Genomic DNA, 25,605 nt, shown 5'->3' with positions numbered 1-25,605 from the left:
GGACATTTTCCCAGCACGTAAAATGAGTTTTGAGGGTAGCTACACATATCTATAATAAGGGGTTCCCATGTCCACAGATGATTGATACAAAGGCGGAGGACTCATAAGAAAGAAGTCTGTCTTGCTACAGCCTCAAGTGTTCACTACTCACTACCCTTTTTACTTCCCTAGCTACTTCCATTTTTAAAGGGAAACATCCCTGCTTTTTTTTAAGCGAATACATATCTTTCAACAATATATTTGAAGCAGTGCTATTCAGAATTTCATCTAAATACCATGAGAGCCAATACTTACTATGTATTAGTGATATAAACCAAAAATGCTGTCTCTTCAAATACCATTGGCAAACAATGACAATAGATATTCACCCCCTACTAATGAAAATGTCAGCACATCCATGCTGAAAGGATGAGAAAAATTTCTAAAGTATTGCTTGATGGAAAAAAAATGGTTTTTTTTGGCGGGGAAGGTGGGTCAATGGCACTGATTTACTGGTTATTAAGGGCAGCGTAAGTTATTACAACAAGTATTTTTTGGATGGATTCATGAAAGGACTGCTTCAGTGAGCAGAATTCCTATGGAGGTAATAAAGTAACAATAATGAATGTGTAGGAGTATACCACAGGAAATAACGTCACTGTAGAGAAATAATTCATAGAACTTCCATATTGTATGTGTCATATTTTAATTGCAATAATCTGATTTTGTATGAGTGAATTTGAGTTCTTGCTCCTTAATGTATAAACTGTAAAATAATAGAACCCAGAACACATTGTAGAGAAATTAGCTACTTTTTTTTAATACAGATGTAGTACAGAATGTTTAATTACAGCAGGACAGTGCTTCCAGTTAAATAAAATTTAAAACCTTTATTTCCCCAAATATAAAATTACTAAATTAGTGTCTTAAAAGAACAATAATATGGTAAAAGCTTTAAATTACACCACCAATTAACAGAATATGATCACCTATTTTGTATTCCATTGCTTTGGCAAAAGGGATGATTTTTTTCAAAACAGTGTATAAACCTAACATAGCAAAGACTGTGTACATCTTCATATTGCACTTATTTATATACAAGAATAAACAAACTGTATATAGCATATACTTGGAATGAGCACAAATATGTCACAATTAAATTTAAAGCAGAAGGCTTGAGATCTGCTATGACTATTTAAAAATTGTTTAGAAATGTCACACATGTATGTACAGAGTCTATGGACTGTATTAACAAACAATATGTACAAGTCAGTTTACCACCACTTCCATTCTAGTGTAACTTGGTGCCTGGTGTTCATTAATACAGACATTTGGTTGTACTTAATTTTTCCATCAGCTTTAAGCTCACATACTTTCAATATGCCAACAAGGTATAAAATGGAGCACAACAATTTGTCAATGGTACAAAAACTACTAGTGTCAGTTCCATTAAATTAGTGTCTCTATCTAGTCCCAAAATAGTTCTTGAACTTGGAATCAATCTATATGTGCCATACATAAAAAAACATCTGAATATTATATATCTGCAAACGTACATTCTACACCACCTTTTTGTAATGTGCCATTCATTTTAATAATACTTTCTAAGGAAAAAGAGAAATTAACTATCATAAAAGTTCCCAAGACAGACCTCTGCAAAGACATGAAAACTTCTAATATTTCCCACAAAATTAAAAGATATATGTTCACCTTTCTATTTACTTTAGAAGTCTACCACCACTATTGTTTATTCCCGCCTGTCCCGAGATTTAGTGTGCTCAGTGTTTTAGTGTGCTAAATTTACATGGCTTGCACGTGTCCAATATTTAGCTTTAAAATCATCCTGAGTTTGCAAATAATAAAGCAAATCCATGCATATACTAAGAGAAATTACTTTCCTTACAAAACACTCATGCAACTGAAGAAGAACTGGGAATCCCATGAACGGCTGTGCTTGTTGGAGTTCCACTTATGGCGTTGAAAATGTGTAGTGAATTAGACATAACACTGGTCTTTTCTTCAACAGGAACAATCTTAAATGGAAAATAAACAGAGCTATAACTTCACCCGAAAACTGATTACGGATACACAAAATCATGTATAAAATAACTAAATAAACTCCATAAAACAGTGGGGTATTTTCAGAATGTACAGTTTATCTAGTCTATTTTTCATATGGTCTTCAATGGCATACAATTTTCTCTTTTGTGGCGGTTAACATTTCCAGGGATCCAATTCTAGTATTGCTTTGGGTGCTAAACCTTGCTACAACATCACATGATACACCTTCCTAATTAAATGATTACACTTTTCTTGCTGGCTGAGACTCAGACAGCTCCCCTTTCACAAGTTAACAATAGAAATAACTTCTGATGGAAGGAGGAAGCAATCATCAAATCTCAGCTTGTTTGGAAAAATGCAGACAGACAGAACAGTGGGCATTTTAAAAATGAAAGTCCATTTGTAGACCATTTACTTCTCAGCCAAACACAAAAAAAGTTTACTTTTGACTGTTGTCAGAGAAAGAATTATGGACAATTTAAATGATAAATATAAAAAATGCTAATACAAAAGCTTTGTTAATCATTCAAAACCCTTGCTGTGCTTTGCCACTAGGACTGCTCTTCCACCTTTCTCCCTCTGAAACTAGATTCCCTTCTTCCCTAATGGCTGTGTTATTTCCATACCAGGAGTGTGGAACAGCATATTCCTCAGGATGGTGCCTATGGACTGACAAAAAAGGGATCTTACACAGTGAGAAATGGCCACTCTGACTCCACAATATACTTCGGATGTGGGAAAAAGATTAACGCGACCCAAAGTCTATTCCTAACTTGAGTCAGTTTTGTGCCATGAAGCAAAGTGTTCATCCTGTGCTACAGTGGTAAAAAGAAATTATACAAAACTAGACAGAGACCCTGAAATCAGAAACAAAAAATATTACCATCCCATCTGATCATGTTTGCGAGCAGCACAGGAGAGAAAAAGAGAAGTCTGTTAAGATTCATTTGTATATTAAAAAACCCTTCATATAACGTTTAAAGTTTCTTGCAATCAACTGTTTAATCTCTACACTAATTATTTAGGGCAGTTGATATTAATTTGCTTTTTCATTGCCCACAGAACAAAAATTAAATTGCTGAAATGTTCTGTGAATTTCTGAACTACAGAAATAAGGTACGGTCATATAAAATCTACTTTTTAAAGAATTCAAAATGAATTCCAGATAAAAGGTTAGCTGTGAATTATAATTTTTAATTAAAATTTAAATTTGTACACTGTAATTTTATTTCTCAATGAAGACTTTCAAATGTTGAAATATAATTTAAAACTTGTAAAGAATGACTCATTTCACTTTTATCTAACATTTAACTGAATTAGCACATTTTCTAATGTATCATATTTGTATAAGAAGAACAAACTGGCATATTATAACAGTAGTGTACATTACTGCAGCCTTACAATAGATCATGTTTGTGTCATTGCGTTTTACAATCACCAGAAGGGAAACTATGTAAGCGAATCAATTGTATCCCCATGCCTGTTCCTCAAAAATCTACTCCGAATGTCCTGCACTCACCTCAAATTAATTTTTTCCGAGTTCTGCTTAATGTCTCTATAATCCCTCCTCGCTCTCACGTTGCTAAAATGCTACTATCTTTCTAGACTTTTAACTGCAGTGTTATTTTAGATTCCTCAATCTCCTCCATCCTCTTGACCACATTCAAGTTCTCATTATGTCCTATTATTTCTTCCTATGTAATATTAACATATAGCCTTTCCCTCCCTATTGCCATTGCTAAAGCATTTGTCCAAACCTTTGCCATTTTTCCTCTTATTATTGCAATGCTCTTCTCTATGGCCTCCTACGTCTCACAGATACCGCCGTGAGCTTATCCAAAATATGCTGCTGCTCAGTAACACCTGTCAGTAAAGCCATATGATCCCTCTTTCAACTTCTCCGCTGGACTCCTGCCTTTTACCACATCAGGTTCAAATATTATTAGTCAAACTGTCCCATTTTTGTTCACCAAGCACCATCTCATTTCTTGTAAGCCCACTTCTTACAATGATCTTTCCTATATAGTCTTCCTCATTTGCACTGTTGTCCCAAGTCTTTTCTGCCTTCAACTATAAGTTCTTTGCAGCAGGGAAAAAGTTTCACTCTACATCTGTTGAAAGGTCATATACATTTATGCCTATATGTAAATACTATTTTTATAGTTTTTGTACAATAAATGTGTTTTCTATGCCCACATTATGCTGTGTGACACTGTAAAAGTCATGTGTGTAGGAAATTTTCTTCTTTGAAATGATAGAGAAGATGTATGCGTGCGAATAGTCTTATATAGTACTTGCTATGCTCCAAGCTTCACCATAACATTTTGAACAAGACGTTAACTAAAGACAATTAAGAAATAAAAATTTGAAAGATGATACACTGATGTAACATAGTTCTATGCATTTAAAATCCCACTTCCCTGCAAGAACAAGAACTCAATGAATGTCATTAAATGGAATTCACTCTACAGAACAGAAAACCCTTTGTAGGGAGAGATGACATTGTGAACAAGACTGTAAGGTGTCAAACACAAAATGAAATGTGTACAAAATGATTTATGGACAGATATTTAAATTCTATAATTAATATACCTAAGAAAATCATAGTTCACACTTGCACAAAATATTTACTGCATATAACATTGTCAGAACGAATATTATTTCAGAAGAAAATTTTATATATAGGTATTATGCATAATTATACTATGTATGCTTAGGTTTCTTAAAAGAAAAAAATCTTAGTATTTAAGTATTTTTTATTTTAAAGAAATTTTGGCTGAAGTCAACAAAAGTGTCCTCTCTCAGCATTAAAAAGTGAAGTCTTAAGCCACCTCCTCTCTATTAAATTATTACTCTGTGACAATTAACATGGGATCATTTCAATAAACCTTATGTAGGGTAAGGACCACTTACAGTAACTTTTGTACATCGCTCCATGTAGACTACTCACCGACAGTCAATTTTAAAAAATAATTTATGAGTTTTGTTGTATCCTTGTTGATTATTAATGGATTATTTAAAATATTAAATTATTTCATTTGCATTTGCAGTAAATATGTGTGAGCATTTACAAATATGACAAATTATTGACAAAATTAGAGAAAACCATGTTGTGACCACAGGATAGTAGGAGAGTTCTGATGCAAGAGTAGAACACTGGAAAAAACAAGATTGAATATTTCCCCTATAGGTAACGGTGCATATTATAGCTTGGTTGATTATATCCTGGATGGCGTTATATATAGTATTTAGGATTCAGTACATACTTGTTCATGCATTATTTCAGAAAGTTCTTTTGCCATTTCTCTGTAGTTAGCCTTCATTTCTTCTTGATATTCTAACTGATCTTCCTTTATAAGTCGTTCATTTATACCCAAAGCAAGACCACAAGCCTCAACAAATTGTCTGAAGTTGTATAAAAAATAGAAAAGAAAAAGACACCGTTTATGCAAAATCTAGAGGAGAAATGTCAAATGCTAATTGTTAGTTTTAGAATACCTTGTTAGTGTGGCAAGGACGTTGGTAATGTTAAAGTAAATAACTAAAACAAAAGCTGCCTAAAACATCAGTCTTTAAAAAGTTATTCAGTGTACATTCAGACAGTTTACCTGAAAACTTCCTTCAGTAATTTCACTTTATTGTCTGGATACTTTTTGGTATTTGTGTCATCTAAGAAAGCTCTTGCATATGCTAATGGACCAGCATTAACCTAAAACAAGACAAAAGAATTTAAAATAAAGTTGATTTGCTATATTACCATATTGTCCCAGCTAAAGCATTTATATATATTTATACCTACACACATATATAGTGAAACAAGTTGTTTGGCTAGGTAGGTTTGTTGTTCTTAAGTGAATTTGTTGTTTGTTGAAAGTACTGAATAGATAAAATAGGAAACAAAACTCCTCTGTTTATTCAACAGGAACAACACATGAATATTATTTCCCCATGCTGCCACCTCAAAGTGATGCATCCTGACCTGGGGGACCTAGAGGGAAGGGTGGCAGCAAAATACAATCTCTGGTAAGACTGCCAACAAATAGGAAATTTGTCTTCCTTAGTATGCTAGGCAAATGGTGAGCTCATACTGATCTGCTTATTTATCTCCATTATTAAAAAAAACCCTAAACTATCTAAAATTGTGCACACAGCTTCCCTATGCAAAAACATGCTCATATTACTGTTACCCCATTCACTCTCCCCATTTTACCCATCTGCTGAGGCTCATCTTAAAGCCTAAAATTGTAAACTCTTTGGGGAAGGCCTGTACAGTTCAAGACCTGGCTAGCTCTTCCAGACAGTAATGCAATATAAATAAATATACAGTAACAATAAATATATTTTCTTAGAGACAGCATGCTTGACAGTCCTTTACCAATGAATGGATCCTTCACCTGCTAGAATTGAGTCAATGAGAACTGAGAGACACCAGGGGCTCTCAAAGACCAGTCACATAGCTTCACTAAAAATATGAAAAATGCTAGAGCAATAGTTAAGCTATCAGGCTCAGGTAGTTCAGATTAGGAAGTCAAGAAATAAGACCTGGGATAGGAGAGAGATTGGTGACCTCTGCTATAGCTCCACTAGGCCTGAGTACCACAATCTTCTTAGCTAATTTGGGGAGTGGTGATATTTGTTTCTTCTACTAGTTCAGATAGGAATAGTTCAGGAAAGTAGGTGGTAAGAGGGTTAGGGGCCTGTACATAAACCCATTTGGCCATCTATGAGCCATAGTCTATTCCCAAAGATCGTTGATCTGCTTCTTCAGTGCACAAGTACCTAGTTACAACAGATTGGATGTAAATAACTTTTCTGGGGATGGCCTACCTTCTGGGATATCAGTTGAACACTTCCTGATTCCGAAATTTTAACTTATCTGCCAACAGTTTGGTTCAGATGACTAGTGCCTGCCATGGTCATTGCATTGTCTATTGTCTGGTTGAACCAGCGCATGCTACTATCACAGGTGAATTAGCAGTCCTATGAAGCTAGCCTCATCATTTCTATCCCTAGATTTTGATGCTTTGGTGACTCTTTCACCTTGACCACGTTCCCTGCTTATTGCAGTCCTTCAGGGGTGCTTCCTATCCTAAAGTCTGTCATCTGTGTTCAGGATTTTGTCTCTGAATCCTACTGTCTTGTGGGCTTCTATTTCCACTACCAGATGAGGGCACTTCTTGTTGGGAATGGTTCTTTATTTATTAGTAAATATTTGTAATAGCACATGAAGGCCCCATTGGATGGGTACTGTACAAATACAGATAAGAGATAATCCCCACCCTGGAGGCCTTACATTTTAAAAGAATACCCCATCCTTCATGGGGCAGGCTCTGTTGCTCCTAGGAGATGCAATATCTTTTTGCATTGCTTGGCATTTCTCACCCTCCCTCGAGGCTGGATGAGGAGGAGAAATGGAACTTCAGAGAGTATCAGTTATTGGGGTCTCCCAGACCACTGCGTAAGGCTGACCAAAATTTTGTCTCTAAGAAGTGAGATATCCACAGTCGTAGATTTATTTCTGGGCAGAGACACGCTCAGTTGCAGTCTCACTAATGACTTGGACTGGAAGGAGGGTCTGGATTGACTTTTTGATCCAGTTTTCCTCATGATGCTCTGTTACCAGGAATCACTCTCTTTCATTCCTACTCACAACAAAGATTAAAGGAAGTTCTGCCCTCACAGAGGAAGAAAACTCTTTGGCTTGTCTGTATTATTGTTCATTACCACTTCAAGCTTTTCCCTCAAATGAGAGTCTGCCAGAGAAAATTCTGAGGCACAGAGAATTTGCTAAGAATAATTAACCTCTATCCAGAGTTGGAGCCAAAGTTGGTGTTCAGCTACAGAGTTTGTGGCTATGGCCCTCACTGCCAGCCTCATACAGTCCATGGATATGTCCATTCTGAAACAATAGCCAGGGATTATTTTCTTTAGCAATGAAACTCATTGTGGTTTTGGGGGTGAGGCTTTTGACACCATGTCCATTGTGAAAAGTAGTTGCCAGAGTAGTTCTGATGATTAATAACAAAGCTTTAAAGTCACTTCTCAAGATGGCTCAGGTATGAGGCTTTAGGAAAGAATTAAACTTCTGCAAGAATTCTCACATTCTTAACCACAGATGCATTAATCTTAAGGAGTACGTGTTCTTGCCTAAAGAATTCTTCAAAGAAGGGTGTAGGGAGATGGAAAAATCTGTCTTGTTTGTGGACTTTGCTTGCTCATCCTCTCTTTTTGGATGAATACTAACGGTGTCCACCACTTTCTTCAACAAGGCCTCAAACACATCTGGGAGAAAAGACTATCTCCTGCTCGTATGGCTTGAGGTTATCATGGTCTAAAGCTGACAGCTCCTCTTCTTTAGAGGATGAGCTGAAGTTCAGAAAGATCAGGATTCTTAACTTTTTCTTCTTTTCTGGCCTTTTATAAATGTTTAGGTTTCTATTTTTGGGGGGAGGGAGAAGGTGGGGGCTTTTGTTGCTTGTCTAGGGATCAAAACCTTTTTCTAGATAGTGCACCCTTTTGAGTCTGAAATGGTTGCCAGGTTGCTATTGGGGAAGTTTTTGAGAAGGGGCCCCTGTGTACTAACTACCTCTCAATTCTTGTAGGGGAAGGACCCAATGGTTCCTTGCTATGTGGACAACTCATTTCACACAAGCCAAACAGCTGTCACATGACAATTTTGTTCACTGTTATTAATTACTTTGATTAGAGTCATGTCTCATATTCAATACTTCCAATAACTCCAAGTTCTTCAACTCTTCATTCTATTTATCTTTATGATTTCATTTTGTAAAGCATAGTGAGTGCATCATTAAATGATCTGTACTGCATATAAGTATTGTCCCTGTACAATATAATTGTTGATGGACTCATCTTTGCTGAAGCTTAAATTTTTTAAACTGTGAGGACATAGCTACTTTTCCTATGTTAGTGTGTGAAAACTACATAATCATCATTGCTCGCCATCTAGAAAAAGAGATGGTCACACTGAGCAGCTCACCAATCTTCGTTCTTTAAATCAAAATTTGTAATGTAGTTTATTTTGAGGCCCCTGATAATTTCTCCCTTTAGTTTTTGGCATATAGAATTTCTGATACCTATGTAAACAACAGAGGGGAAGGCTAGCAGTGACTGCACTGCAATCCACAGAGGTTGCCTGAAAGCACCAGCTTACTGCTACTTCCAATGGCATCTTGTGTATCTGCGTGTTCCACGCTGGTTGTAGGCATCTTTTTAACACTATTTTACAACCTATCACAATTTTGAAATTGTCACATAGTTATAAATAAAACAAAGAAATAAAAGGTTTAATAGCTAAAGGAAAACCTGTTTTAGAGATGGGCTGTCACCCTCAAAAGTGATGATGGTACAAATGAGTGGCTTTGATAGAGAATGCGTGTGTGTGTGTATATAACTCATGCACACAAAAGCTATATTAAAAACACCTCAGTTAGGTTGTAAAGACAAGCACTCAAAAGTCAGAAAGTGCTAGATTTATGGTTGTCGGGGCAACCTTAATTCTGTCCCTCTGTGCGTCCATTGTGTTCACTAAATGAGGCCAAGGTCCTATGTATGCCTGGAAAGTGCTAACCAACCTATATAATTGCTTGCTACCAGCTCCCCCAATATCATCTCACACATGTATACAATTTTCTCTCATATAAATGTTCTCTCAACCCATTTTTTTTTTTTTAAACTTTATGTTCATTATCTGCTCTAATTTTCATTCTTTTCCCCTCCCTGTTCTGACACTTTTTGTGCTTCTTTTTTCAAAAAGCGTTGGACTGGAATTCAAACCCAATAACGATTAAGTTTGAACAGAGCATTTGAACCCAACATGAGAGTGGGTTTGAAATTAAGCAAAATTAATTAATTCATCCCTGTTATTTGAGAAGCTAGTGTTTTATTCCTGTTCCAGCCTCTCACTCTGGAACCAAAAGGAGCTAAGTTGGTCATACAAGTCAATCACATAGCTTTGAGTCCTTTGTTTAATTGTCAAAAGCTGTTACAGTTTGTTATGAAAAATAATCTAGGACAATGAATGATACATACTTTTTATATGAAACATTCAATAATTTCACATAAAAATAGACACTTTGTAAAGATAAAAATGCTGAAAGTTCATTTATCATATTTTGTTGGAGAAAGCAATATATGAGATCTGGTGCACAGGTAGGTATGTGATCTTACCTGAACACTGACACTTCCCTGTAGCTTTAGCTGCAGTTTGATCATATCTACTTCAGTTGAAGAACAAAGCTGCCTGAGCTCTGCAACCTTCTTACTCATTTCATCAATGGCTACTTCAACTGGGTTTAGATCTGTATGGTGCTGATACATTACAGGAATGCGCTTTTTCACATAGGGGAAACAATGTATGGCTAGGGAAAAAAACAGATTAAGTAATGAATTTCTGATTATATGAAGCTATTTTAAACAGTTTATATGTTGGTGGAGCTTTACAAAATTCTTCAAAAAAGTTTATTATGCTAGTAATGCTTTTTATTGCTACAACCATACAGCAAACAATCTCTTGTTACATGATACACAAAATGCTGTCAAATTCATAAAGTAAACAAACTGAAAAACACCACAAACATTTATTCTCCAGTATCTTTCAGTATTAGCCTTCAGTATTGCTTGGCAATAGTATAAAAAAAGTTCAGAGTTTCCTTTTAAGGCATTTTAGTTAATAAATAAATACATTCCAAATAAAACTATTAAAACATTTTGGGTTGGATTTTCAGAAGTGCGATTCTGTTACTACTGAAATCAAGTGTTAGCCAACTCTGAATTTCCTTCCTTTTGTGGATTACCAAATTCCTAACATTTCTTAAATCAGCCTTTTCCAAACTTTTCAAAAGCTGTCCCCAAACCTCTTTTCACGAAAATGAAGCCAATCACCTTCCCCTCCCCCCCCCCTTCAATTCCACCATGTGGTGCTGAATATTTACACATTCCAGGGGATGTGCCTCATACTTCAGGAAACTGTCTTGAGAAGGCACAAATGATCAAAGTCTACAGCATAGTAACTTATGAATGACATATAAATATGCAATACTTCTTTTAAAAAGTACCGTTTGTTATAATCCCAATGGAAACAGTATGTATGACTCAGTATTTAAAATAATCAGCCCCTGACCTTGACATACAAGTCAACTAATTTATTGCAGTTCAGAAGCAATAAAGAAATCATGTGTTTAAATTGAACTTCTTTTGCAAAGGAAGTTTATAATTTTTTTAAACTTAGTTACTTTAATTGCTTTAGAGAATTATAAAAATGTAATAATTTGGTAACTATACAATAAAATGCCACTTTGCACCAAAGAATGTTTTACAAAACAGGATTATAAATTAAACTCGCTAAACTTCTTAGCCATACTTAATTATATTTTCCTTTAAATGATAAAAGAAGAACAGGAGTACTTGTGGCACCTTAGAGACTAACAAATGTATTAGAGTCCACGAAAGCTTATGCTCTAATACATTTGTTAGTCTCTAAGGTGCCACAAGTACTCCTGTTCTTCTTTTTGTGGATACAGACTAACACGGCTGCTACTCTGAAACCTTTAAATGATAGACTTTCCTAGCGGAAACTTAATACTACTATCCATAATCTATTTCAGGTACTGCACTGGAGAATGAAATCCCCCAGGATAGAGGTATACCAATATGTGTATTATTTTTTAAAATTGTGTATTCAATAGATGTACACATTGTAGCTATGATATAAAGTTATATTTGCTAACTAATAACCGTCCAGGTAGTCATAGTAGTGTTGTGTAATATCTCCTTGTAATTTTCCTCTTAATTCAAAGGGGGCAGGGAGAATGTGAACTAAGTTGTATTTACACTGTGTTAGTTAATATGGTATAACACAATACATTTTCCAGTATAGACAAGTCCCAGAGTAGTTCTCCAGTTAAAACAGGGAAGACCAGATGTGTGATTTCTGGCTTTACTAAGATAAAAACTGAATAGGAAAAAAGGCACAAATTTAATTAAAAAAATACTTTGAAGGTCACCTTCAAAGAGTCGGTGTAAGTTTTCCAGGTGAGAGGCCTTTAAGTCAGCCTTCATGGTATTCTTAGCTTCGACACCAACATTTTTGGTCTACCAAATGTCAGAGTTGTCAAGGAGCCCCTTGATGTTGACCCAGAGGACTTAGCACTGGCCTTAGCCATAAGAGTGATGCTGAGGTGCCCTTTGATGTGGCCTTTCCATGCTTCTCAAGCTCTGACAAATGGCATTAACCACCTCTTCTAACAGATGGCATTTGAGGCAGCCTTCCTACTCCCTTTGAATTCAAGGTGATAGCGATGCCTGTGTATTTAATCTGCATGGTGACCCTCATCGAGGCAACATACACAGTCAGCAGTAACAGTTGTTGTAGCATTTTTTGATTGGCAAAGCTTAAAGATGGTGTTTTTATTGGGATCAAGCATGGTACCAACTGGAGATGGAGACTCGGAAAAAAGAAGAATTAAGACCCAAATCCTGTGAGCTAACCATGGTGTATAATCAACATAGAAATGGAGAATGAAGGATTGTGTAAATGGGGTCAAACACCAGTAGGGTCACAATGTTGCAGAACTAAAAGAATCTAACTAAAAAGCTAAAAGCAAAAAACCCATATTGGATAGAATAAGGGTACTGACAGACGAAAGCATCCAGGATACTGGTAGATTCTCACTTGCTGCTCCTATGGGAGTTAACTAGAACAAAACAGCAGTTGGGAAAGAGTTCCCCTTTATATCTTCCAGCTTAAGATATAAGAGGGTTCAAGCAGACTCACTGGATGCTAACAGCAGAGGCTATGCAAGCACACAGGCAACTCTAGAAGGAGAATCAGTTCTCAAGCTACACAAGTGTAGTTACTAGAACTGGCTGGGAAAAAGAACTTAAAAAAATTTAAATTTTTGGATTTTTTTTTAAAATCCTGAATCAGGATGAAAATCCAAAAACTTCAATTTTTTCATAGAACTGCAAGCCCACAATGATTTGTTAATCCAAAATGAAATAAGCTCCCTGGTGTTCCAAGGAGCTTCAAGTCCTGGAAGCCTGGGCAGCTGAAGATCTGAGAACCCAGGCTGCCAAGGAGGCAGGTAGGAAACCAGGCAAGTTTCTGATGGAACCTACCTGATTTCTGTCAAAAGTTTCATAAAAATTAATATGTTTCTTCAGAATGTTTTGATTTCAGAGAACTGGAATTTTCCACTGGAAAAATGTTCCATTGGAAAAATCTCCAGACTGCTCAAGTAGCAAGTCTAACCCTAGGCAATATTTTTGGATGGGAAATGAAAAGTACTTAAAAAACAACATAGGATTTTTAGGCAAGTGGACTGAAAATACCCAAACTGTAATACAACAAGGACATTTGGGTTAATGATCCTACTTTAGATCAAAGCGAGAAGTTTAATTACTATAAATGGTCAGGACCCCAGGTTTAAATATTATCTTTTGGATAAAATGTAACACTTCACACTTCTATCGTGCCTTCCATATAAAGTCCACAAAGTATTCTGTAGGTATTAGTGAATTCAGACACTTACACCCATAAGAGATAATAATGTTCATTTTAAAGATAACAATGGGAAAGTTAAGACAAACTAGTGAATGACTCACCCACGATCATACTGGAAGTTCATGCCAGAGCAAACCAACTGAACTCAATCCTATGACACAGCCAGATCATCAGCTCTTCCAGTAACATAGGTATCTGACAACATCTTGAGGCACTAATTAAGTACCAATCCAAGAAGGAAGATTGACATTCGTTGAATCTCAATCATTGATTCTTACAGCACATAGGTTTTCCATGGAGGTGTCTTATCCAAGATCACAGCCCTAACTGATATGGTGATAACTCTTAGCCCTAGTTTCCATATTCTTATTATTTATTGCATTATAAATAAGGGAGGTAAGCACACACACACACACACAAAAAAAAAAAAGATTGAGGAACCCCTTTATCCAAAACAAAAATATTAATTTGAAAGTAAATGCTATGTGGGATCCTATTCTTATGTGATCTTCCTCCACATTCTCTGATCAGCAGTTATCGGAGTGCAAAGGGATCACATGACAAAATGTACTGCCATAGGATCAATACTCTCTTACAGAAAAGTAAGAGGATTTCTGTGTTACATTTAATACATCATGAAGTGTATGTACAGTTTGAAAGAAAAGAAATTTGTTTGGCCTACACCTAATCTTTAGTTTATTTTGCTTTAGTAGCTACCATCAACAGTCTTGCATGAAATCCTTGAAATGAACTGGGATTCTCCTGACAAAACACAAGAGGTTATTCACTTACAGAATTCCAAACACCAAGAGCTAAATATGAAGACATAATACAAAAAAGCAGTCCTCTTTAAAAAGAGAAATCCATCATACAATACCTGTCAAAATAGTTCGTCGTTTACACTGTTCTTCCACTCCTCCTCGTCTTTTACCAGATTGAGTAAAGGGCATTTCAAACATAAAACGACGAATATTGTGAGTTCTTTCAAACTCTGTTTTTCTCTCTTGCAATTCCTTTTCTTCAAAATATGGGACTACATGTGTAACTTGTATATATGCATATTTTGAGTCCAAATCCTTGGGATTCACCTTTAGAAAAATAGAAAAATATTTAAATTGCAACTATTTAAAGTTGATTTTTTAATTTGAAATTGTATAGTTTTTATAAAGTAAATTTGGCTCTGGTTCTGCAAGTAAATCCAGGTGCGAAACCCCTGAGCTCCACTGATTTCAAAACTGAAGTACCCTCCTTTATTAACTTAAAAGTTACAGGCAGTGATAGTATAACATTAGTATATTTGTCTAGTGACACAATTTTCTACCTTTTTACAGTACTGGACTGCAGATAAAAGACACATCCACAGAGCAGTGTCAACATAGCAAATTATATTAAATTCCATTAAGACGCTACATTAACAGAAGAATTAAGTAAGCACAATTGAGCAGTCAAAAGTGAGGAAACAAATACTGGTGTCCTGTCTCTCTACGGCTGGTACAAAGATAAACCTTGAAGTCAAAAATTATTATTGTTATATTGTTACCAGTTAAAAATGTTCTTTATAGAATACCATCTCAGAGAGAAATATTATCAAAAGCAAAAAAACAAGTCAAAAGATCACGTAGAAAAATTAAACTTAAAACAAAATACCCCAGAAATGTCACCAAAACATGACAAATCAACTCGGTAAACCACTAAAAGTATTAACAACACTACAAACATTCAAACGAAGTCATTGGGTGAAATCCTGAAGTTGAAAACAATGGGAGTTTTGTCTTTGACTTTAATGGGATCAGGATTTCACTTTGTGATTAAGGCACTGGGTTGGGACTTGGGAGACACGGGTTTAAATTACTGCCTCTGCCACAGACTGCCTGTGTGACTCTGAATACACCTCTACCTCGATATAACACTACCCGATATAACACGAATTCGGATATAACGCGGTAAAGCAGCGCTCTGGGAGGGCGGGGCTGCGCACTCCAGTGGATCAAAGCAAGTTCAATATAACGCGGTTTCACCTATAACGCAGTAAGATTTTTTGGCTCCCGAGGACAGCGTTATATCGAGGTAGAGGTGTATATAATTTTATCTATTTGTGCCTCAACTTGCCATCTGTAAAGTGGCAATAATTATACTTCCATACCTCACAAGGGAATTATTATGATCAACTCATTCATGAGTATGAGGCACTCCAATACTATGATGATAGGGATCATAAACGCAAGATACTTCTGACGGTCAATTTTTGTATAGTATTGTGACTGTTTTTCCTGAAAGGAAGAGGCATGTGCAGAAAGATAATATTAAAGAAAATATAGTTCCCAACTCTTATACAGTGCTTTTTATCTACACAACTCAATGGTACTTTCCTCCTTTGTCAAGTGCTATATATCAATTTTAGATATGGAAAACGAGGTACAGAAAAGTGAAGAGACTTGCTCAAGGTCACCTAATAGGACAATGGCAGAATTGGGACTAGAACTCAAGTTTCTTAAGGTCCCAGTCCAGTGCCCTACCCCACTCAGACACACTGTTGATTTCTTTTTTGAAGAAAAGTCTGCGGTGTTTTCATACCCCTTCCCTGGACCTTATGGGTAACTTTGCTTGCTGAGTATGAGACAAAGACAGGAAGACAGACACTTCCCTGAAAACTCTGACTAGACTGCATGATGGAGGCAAAACCTGAGAATAGTCCATAGATATAAAAAGGATAGAGTACAGCCTATTCTCCTCAAACACACCAATTTTGACCAGTTGTAAGAGAAATCCTCACTAGGTTTAAAGCATTTATATCCAAGCACATTGGAAAGGTTGCGAAGAACTCAGGGTACAGCATAGGTCTGTGAAGTTTGGTCCTAGCCTGAGTTTTTATTTCCATTCAGGTTCCAATGTGAGTGGGGGCAGCTTCACCCTCTCTGCTGCCTTGTTAGGCTGAGAAGTGTCAAATGAATCTTGTGACCTTGTCAGATAGACAGAAGCAGGACAGGCAAGAAGTGGTAATTTAGGAGGGAACTGCTGCTGGCTCTGGAGTTTGGTGGAGGGTGAAGCTTAGCTGCTGGTCAAGAGTTCTGGACTAGATGTTAAGGGGAACGAGTTGGGACCTAGAATGGCCTCTTATGCACAAGATGTCCTTTTCAACCTGAGGGTTGCTGTAGCTCTGTTCTGCCTGATCTTCTGTTATGTGTGCGCACCATCTTGGGAACCCTCAGCCATGAGGGAGAATATCTCCAACTGAGTGACAAAGCAGACAAAGGGCTAATTTGAGAGGCTAATCATATAAAAGAGATTTGTGGGCAAATTATCAATTTTTTCCCAATAAATACTCAGCTAGGCTTACCAAAGGGAGCTCTAGCTCTACTGTACACTAGATTTTGGACACAGAGACTTCTATCTAGGTACTACTATTGCTCCATCTGTGTCTGAGAACCTGAAAACCCATCTGTGCCCCACAGTGTTTGAGAACCTGTGAAAGGGTTTCACAAAACGGTAGTCTGTATCTCTCACTGCAACTGAATCAATTTGGACTCTACCCCAAACTGCAGAAGTGGGAAAAATCCTCTGTGAGGATAACTGAGCATGCATAGGAAGGAGAAGGATCTATGGTACACTGTGTGGGCAGCAAGTAGCCAAATGACCTAAAGATAACAAGGCAGATTTAAAAGTTACTCAGTTTTGTCTTAACAGAAAAGCCTTACATTGCTATGCATGACAAAAGCCAGGAAATTCAAAACTAAGGCATACTTTATGAGAGCCATCATGCCCCTTACCCCCTAGAGCCAACACTTTATTCAGATACGCAGCATGTGTGCACACATAATTAGGATAGGATAGTGACGATTCAAACTCAGATTCTTGATTTTCTAGAGATTCATGAAATGTAATTATGAGATTTTTGGGATAAACTTGTTTTAGTTTTAAATAACATATCCTGCTTTACAAATAAACAGTTTTACTTTGCCAGAATCCTGGATCATTCTGACGTTTTCTGATCCAAATTTGTCAGAGTAGAGCTTATGTAGTCTCTGGGAAATCTCTGAAAGAGATGTGAGTTTAGGCTCTTTATATATATACTCCTTTCCATCTTCATCCTCAAAGAATCCCTGTAAGAAACAAACAATAATTAGAATCCTTAAAGAACAGCCGCCAATTGTTACAACGTACAGAGTGGTTTATGCTTTTCAAGGCAAACTTAAATGTTCAATGTCACGGTTCAAGCAAAAGTAAAAATATCTATCAAAACTATCAAAATAAAATCCAAGTTAAAAAGGTACCCTATGAGGAAAAAAAAGTGAATTAGCTACTATAGAATGAGTGCACAGGTAATGGAAGCACACAAAATTACAAACTTATGAAAGGATTGTTGTAATTATTTGATGTGCTAACATTAAAAGTTTTGGGATCAAAACTGATTTTTCATATTCTTCCAAAATGAATTGTTTTCATCCCTGTTTCACTTGCCAAAAGATGCATTTCCTTGCCAAAAGGGATTATTTGACTCTCCATTGACTGCTTCAATAACAATTTACAAAAAAAGATTGAAAAACAGTTTTACGGGGGTTTTACATACTGGATTGTACAGTACAATGAAATAAAACCACACCTACTTTCTCATTTAAAAATCTTTACATTATATTGAACATAAATATTTGTGTGTTTTCACTGTTAAACCGCCTGTTTTGAAATCTTGGTTGAATCAAATATAGAAGTGCATGGAAGGTGAAACAGGTGACTGCTTTAAAGCAAAAAGCCAAGTCTGAGCTAATGTTTTAAATCAGAAAATAAATATTTCTGTCATAAGATGGAACGGACAAAAAGTGAAAGAAACAGAACATACCATGTATAAACACAGGCTACACTGACAAAAATACCCACATCAAACTAAGCTGAAATGCAGTAATTTTTACTGCATTGCTTGCTTTGTAAGCAGCTACTGTAATTACCTCCACATCTCTTTCACTGTCTGTAAACTGGTATTGCTATAAAGTTATAAAAGACAACAACAGAATAAATTGAAGGTTATATTGCTCAACGTAGTTTACAATCTCCCCATTCCCTAAACAGCCTGTCAGCTATCCAAATGAAATCAGTTACACACACAACAAATGTACACAGTATTTGGCTACTGTGGCATATTTTACTGATACAAATACAGTGTAGATATATTACAGGATGTGAAGCTGTCAAATGCACACAGTCAGCCAGAACTTTTGATTTAGTTTTTTGAAGCATGCAGCGCTGATGTATAGGAAATAGGTGATTTGTTTCTGTAAATGGCACTGAATGTTATTTTTAGAATTACAACAGCTAGAATGCATACAGATCTGAAAAGCAAACTTGCAAACCACACTGCAGTACCAAAGATGGTGCTCAAAAAATTGCTAAGAATTATTATTATGGAGAACTTACCGCTGCCTTAAGATAGTAACAAAAAGAAAGAAAAAGAAAAAGCAGAAAGTTTACTGAGGAAGATAAGGAGGAATCACACTGGATATGACAAATGTATTAAACCAGACAATCATTACTACCAGAACAAATCTATCATGTTTTGTATTTTGCAGTGTCAATATAGAAATCAAAGGAAGAGTGAATCAGGATATGTTGCAAAATTTTTAATAGTTTTTTGACCGTATTTTATAGTTGACAAGGTGATATTAAATAATGCTTACCTGTCCAAAGAATGCTACTCTGAAATAAGTGCCAAGTAGTCTCTTGCCTGTATGCATAACTTCTGTTACTTTGCTGTATGCCCGATGAAGTGTGTCATATAGATGAGCTAGTCTCTAAAAAACACCACAGAAGTTTGGAATAGCAGCACTTAGAAGCAACACTTTCTCTTTATTTTAAACATAAAAAAGCACTGTGTTAAGGAGAAAAAGCTCTTTTAGTCACTAACATCAACCTTCTAAAAGAAAATGTATTAACAAAAACAACACTACCACCACTTAGGACTCAGCAGTGGAGTTAAGACACTAAGGGCTAGATTGTTATGTTCCTTCTAGTCCTCCTTCTAGTCCTCCTTGTTCAGAGGAGAGTGAGAGTGAGTGAGTGAATGAGTGAGGGGAGGGGTGTGTGTGAGAGAATAAACTGTTACTGTCATAGTAGTAGCATATGTTGGCTCAGTTGTTTTGGCTGGCGCACTGGGGGACGACATAGCCAATGCTTAATATAAAAACGGCCATACTGGATCAGACCAATGATCCATCTAGCCCAGTATCCTGTCCTCCAACAGTGGCCAGTGCCAGATGCTTCAAAGGGAATGAACAGAACAGGGAAGTTATCGAGTCATCCACCCCTGTCATTCAGTCCCAGGTTCTGGCCATCAGAGGCTTAGGGACACCTAGGGTATGTCTACACTGCATTAAAAACCCATGACTGGCACATGCTGGTGGACTCGGGCTAAGGGGCTGTTTAATTTCGGTGTAGATGTCTGGGCTCTGGGATCCTCCCATTTCGCAGGGTCCCAGAGTCAGGGCTTCAGCCCAAGCCTGAATGTCTACACCACAGTTAAATAACCCCTTTGCCCACACCCCTTAGCCTGAGCCAGGTAGCATGGATCAGTCACAGGTTTTTAACTGCAGTGTAGATATACCCCCAGAGAATGGGCTTGTGTCTGTGACCATATTGGCTAATAGTCATTGATCGCCCTATTGTCCACAAACTTACCTAATTGTTTTTTGAACCCTGTTATACTTTTGGCCTTCACAACATCCCCTGGCAAGAGTTTCACAGGTTGACTGTGTGTTGTGTAAAGAAGTACATCCTTATTTTAGTTTTAAACTTGTTGCCTATTAATTTCATTGGGTGACCCCGGTTCATGTGTTATGTGAATGGGTAAATAACATTTCTCTATTAACTTTCTCCACATCATTCATGATTTTTTAGACCTCTATCATAAGCCCCCTTAGTAATCTCTTTTCTAAAATGAACAAGTGTTTTTAAATCTCTCCTCAGATGGAAGCTGTTCTGTACTCCTAATAGTTTTTGTTGCCTTTCTCTGAACCTTTTCCAATTCTAATACATCTTTTTTGAGATGGAACAACCTGCACTGCACACAGAATCATCCACTTTTACAGCTGCATGATGATATTTTCTGTCTTATTATTTATCCCTTTCCTAGTGGTTCCTAACATTGCTAGCTTTTTTGACTGCTGCTGCACGCTTAGCAGATGTTCTGAGAAGTATCCACAATTACTCTTTCTTGAGTGGTAACAGCTAATTTACACCCCATCATTTCGTCTGATAGTTGGGATTATTTTTTCTAATGTGTATTACTTTGCACTTATCAACATTGAATTTCATCTGCCATTTTGTTGTCCAGTCACCTGGTTTAGTGAGATCCCTTTTAACTCTTTGCAGTCAGCTTTGGATTTAACAATCTTGAGTAATCTAGTATAATCTGCAAATTTTGCCACCTCACTGTTGACTATGCTTTCCAAATCATTTATGAATAGGTTGAACAGCACAGGTTCCAATACAGATCCTTAGGGGATTCCACTATTTACCTTCTCTCCATTATGAAAACCACCATTTATTCCTACTCTGTTTCCTGTCTTTTAACCAGATTCTGATCCATGAGATGACGTTCCCTCTTATTCAATGACTGTTTAATTTGCTTAAGAGTTTTTGGTGTGGGACCTTGTCAAAGGCTTTCTGAAAGTTCAAGTACACTATATTCACTGGATCACCCCCGTCCACATGTTTACTGACACCATGTTGACTCTTCGCCATCATATCATGTTTCTCTATGTGTCTGATAATTTTATCCTTTACTATAGTTTCAACCAATTTGCCTGGTACTGAAGTTAGGCTTACTAGCCCATAATTGCCAGGCATGTCACTGGAGCCTTTTTTTAAGCATCACCCATTCCCCTACCCATCTGCTGACAGGAGAAGGTAGGGAAGGAATAACTCCCCGTTACGTCTCTGTGTCAGTGTATAACTGTGGCTGTGATCAGGCCCAAACTGACTTGTCAATGATCATGCATCAAGTGAATACAGTACATCCCTCAGTATTACCCATATTGCATTTTCAATACTATTTGATATTACAGTAATGTAATATCAAATGACTACTGAATAAAGTTTATGAAAAACAATCCTAAAAGTAACAACGCTAAATCCTAAGAGGTGTTAAACATGCAACTCTAATTGACTTAAATGGTAGTTAAAGATGCTCAGAACTTCTTTGGAGTTAGAATTGTATTTGCCATTGGTTTTCAGTTGGATAAAAAAAATTCTGAAAATAATTTCATTACATTAACTTTTTATTATTATATGTATACACATGCAGGATCATGCATATAAAATTGTTTTATGAAAAGCTCTGTTTTTGCATATTGATTTTTAATTGGATGCACAGTATAAATTCCAGTGATGAAAGGCATATACAAAACCATTTAGTTCTTCAAGGTATACATGAAGCAGGAACTGTGCAAGTGAAAGACCAAACTTTTTTGGTTTTAAATTAAACATGCCCACTTTAAATTTGAACAAATACTTCAAATAAAATTGTTCTGATGCTGTATTGTTCAGAGATATTTGATACATCATACTGTTATAGATTCAAAAGGCTAGATCGTTTTCATAGATAAATTTTAAAACAGAAGCCTATCAAATACCTCAAAATCCCTCCGTTTTTCATAAATGGGAATGATAAGTTTGTAGATGTCAGCAATCAGTTCATATCGTTCAGCCTTCCAGAGTCCATCTGCACATTGCTCTAACAATTCCATTAGCACATCCTAAAGTTAAAAAAAAGTAAAATTTAGCTGTTTTGCACTGTTTTGTTGTGTCTACATTAAAGAACTTCCCAAGAAAACACAAGGAAAATGGTAGTTTGTTGAAAAAGATAGATTCCCAAAACAAAAATATGTAAAGGCATTGTGTTTTAAGGCAGAGTATTGGTTTATAAAAATCCAACACAGTAACAAACTCAAATACAGTTTGGATGTGAACATACACATTTTGCTTTTACTTTATACACCTCTACCTCGATATAACGCTGTCCTCGGGAGCCAAAAAATCGTACCGCGTTATAGGTGAAACCATGTTATATTGAACTTCCTTTGACCCACCGGAGTGCACAGCCTCCCCCCCCCCCCCCGCACTGCTTTACCGCATTATATCCGAATTCGTGTTATATCGGGTGGCGTTATATCGAGGTAGCGGTGTATAGCACGTTAGAATAGAACATAAGAATGGCCATACTGGGTCAGACCAAAGGTCCATCCAGCCCAGTATCCTGTTTACCGATAGTGACCAATGCCAGGTGTCCCAGAAGGAGTGAACCTAACAGGTAATCATCAAGTGACCTCTCTCCTGCCATCCATCTCCACCCTCTGACAAACCGAGGCTAAGGACACCATTCCTTACCCATCCTGGTTAATAGCCATTAATGGACTTAACTTCCATGAATTTATCTAGTTCTCTTTTAAACCCTGTTATAGTCCTAGCCTTCACAACCTCCTCACGCAAGGAGGAGAACATTGATTTAGAGAACTTCATGAACTTCAAAGACAACTCAACGTGAGTACACCTAACAAAGGAACATTCTTGCCTTATATAGCTTTTGTTTTGGGTATGTTTATATGCAGTCAAGCAAATAAGTTTTATAATGACTTTTCAGAAGCCATATTATAAAGCAAATTTTCTGTTTATTATGTACTTTTTATGTTCTGTTTGTGAAAAACATTACTTAATAAAAAGCCAACTGGATACAACACTTAAATTTTATTGTTTATATTTAGGTTCTACAAGAACTACCCAATTAATTACATTTTCAGTGCAATTACCTGCATTACACTAATAGGTATTCAGAAATGTGTACTTATTAATGCACATTCTGTGAACTTGAATTTGATATACCATGTCTGAGATGAAAAGATAAATGACAAGAGCAAGAAAGTTTAAGAAACTGAGAAATATGAGGAAGCAAAAAAGGCAACTTGGGCATAACATTCCTGGCTTTTTTTTTTTTTTTTTTTTTAACCCTATCTTTCTTGTTGCAAGAAGATTAGTTAAGGCAAATCGTTTATGCACTTAATTGTGGTACCATTTTGTACAACATATCTTTTTCTGTTTTATGTACCACTATAACTCTTAATAGTCCAGTACAACATAGAATAGATATTTCATTCAAAAAACCCACTATGGATTACTTGTCATTAAAGTGTGCATTTTTCATATATTTTCTAATGGAATGTTATTACATTAAAAATCATAAGCAAATTTGAACTACCAGACTAATTCTATCAACTGGAGTACTACACGCACTTTGCAATAGTACAGTGAAGAGAAATTGGACAGTGTGGAGAAAAGCTACTAATGTAGAATGATAAAGGGTTTGCAGGAAATGGACTTTGAGGCTAGATTAAGGAAATGTATTGTGTGAAAAATATAGGCTGTAGTGATTTATGACTCTGGTATAAAAGTTAATAAAGGACTTCTACAATGATAAAAGAGTAATTGTTCCCATAAATTTGCAATGACTATTAGAATTTCAAAGAGAAATAAGAAAAAAATCAGTTTAAATATTAGAATAATGAACCAAGTTTATTTCAGGATTGGAGGAATAAGTAAAATATTTTATTTGGCCAAATTAGAAATGACATTTGTTTCATATGATTCTCTCATAATAGAGTTACAGACACCAGAAGATTTAAACAAGTATATAAAATTGTTACATAAGTAAAATGTTAACATAATATTAGCCTTGTATACAAGCTTTATTCCTTGGCACAAAATTATGGCCAATATATTTTATTTCAGTAAGTGGTATTTACATGGAACTATTTTTCATGCTAAGCAGGTTCAATAGTTGTGGTAAGATTTGGCAATCGTTTAAATGTTTTCTTTCATTTGCTTTGTTTGGGTCATTTAATCTTTAGAAGTATTGTGTCTGTAGTTTGCATGCACTTCAATACATTAAATAGATACCATATTATGAAACTAGTAACTTTTTTGACTATACATTCCTTCTCTCATCCTGTTTTGCTTTTCCATTCCATCAGTCATCTGTAAACTACTAGACTAGTGGACTATAAAATTTAAAAAGGGAGAGACGAAATTTTAAAATGGTGAATGTATTCGCCTCCCCTCACCCAGTTCTAATGCATTTGTTATTCCAAATTAGGTTACATTTTGTTTTTTTTTAAAAGAAATTATATAGAATGCATTGTTGGGCCTGACAGAGGTCACTGTAGGGCATAAAATCATCTTTGCTCTCTTCTTCTCTTTAGCTAGCTGTGCCTTCTGTGCTCTGCCTTGTTGGAGGAAGAACACAGAATCGCCTAAGGAATTTAACAGGGGCCAAGATCAAGACCAGAAAATTAAAGATTATATCTGTAGACATCAGGATACATGATTGTGCAAGAGCTGATTTACAGCTCTAGCACTTTAACTGTGTTGCCTTGATGCAACATATTCTTTCTTCCCCCGTGTACTGAGGTATGTAATGACATATTCATGAAGTCCAAGTGCTGCATTTTTTGTGGACAGCATGGTGGGGCTGCAGTGTTTATTCCTCTTATAATGTGGCTTAAAGTACACTGTATAATGGTAACCTCACTTTATCATCTTATAAAAATCAGTAGATGTCTTGACACTGTGAACTTGTATATTACTATTTAACTACTTTAATTCTAGGAAATCGGAAGTATTTATCTCTTCTGTGTTTACGAAAACTTATACATTTGGGTTATTTTTCTAAGTGTTTTCACGTGGTTAACTCAGAGATTCCAAATGCACATTTGCAGCTATAATGTAATATAAATTACAGCTAATTGCTAGGTATGAATATACTATATTCACAAATACCTTTGTCCATTTTAATGGATAAAAAATTTGTTTTGTTAAGTGCAAATACATTCCAAAATTACACTGTATGCAGCTCAATTACAGTAGCATTGTTACCATATCTCCAGCTGTTTATTCTGCAGTGTATGATCCTAAAACAGTTGAGCTGTTATTATTTATATTATCGTTGCACCTAGGAGTCCCAGTCATGGACCAGGACCTTCTTGTGCCAAAAGCTGTACTGTGGCATA

General features: G+C 36.2%; 1 protein-coding gene across 1 annotated transcript in view; it reads right to left on the bottom strand.

Annotated features, from left to right (window-relative positions):
- Positions 1–775: 775 nt before the first annotated feature.
- The window catches only part of DOCK9 (dedicator of cytokinesis 9), a gene marked incomplete in the record, with an annotated part of 250,627 nt that continues 225,797 nt past the window's right edge, over positions 776–25,605 (bottom strand). Inside the window, 10 exon segments of the mRNA XM_034758221.1 lie at positions 776–2,012; positions 5,307–5,445; positions 5,649–5,749; positions 10,228–10,418; positions 14,439–14,649; positions 17,515–17,661; positions 18,502–18,537; positions 18,968–18,973; positions 19,228–19,341; positions 22,180–22,302. Of these exon segments, the coding sequence (XP_034614112.1) occupies positions 1,890–2,012; positions 5,307–5,445; positions 5,649–5,749; positions 10,228–10,418; positions 14,439–14,649; positions 17,515–17,661; positions 18,502–18,537; positions 18,968–18,973; positions 19,228–19,341; positions 22,180–22,302 (1,191 nt within the window).

This window comes from Trachemys scripta, chromosome 1 (genome assembly GCF_013100865.1).
Source record: "Trachemys scripta elegans isolate TJP31775 chromosome 1, CAS_Tse_1.0, whole genome shotgun sequence".
Classification (NCBI taxonomy): domain Eukaryota; kingdom Metazoa; phylum Chordata; order Testudines; family Emydidae; genus Trachemys; species Trachemys scripta.
This window is presented reverse-complemented; position numbering and strand designations above follow the sequence as displayed.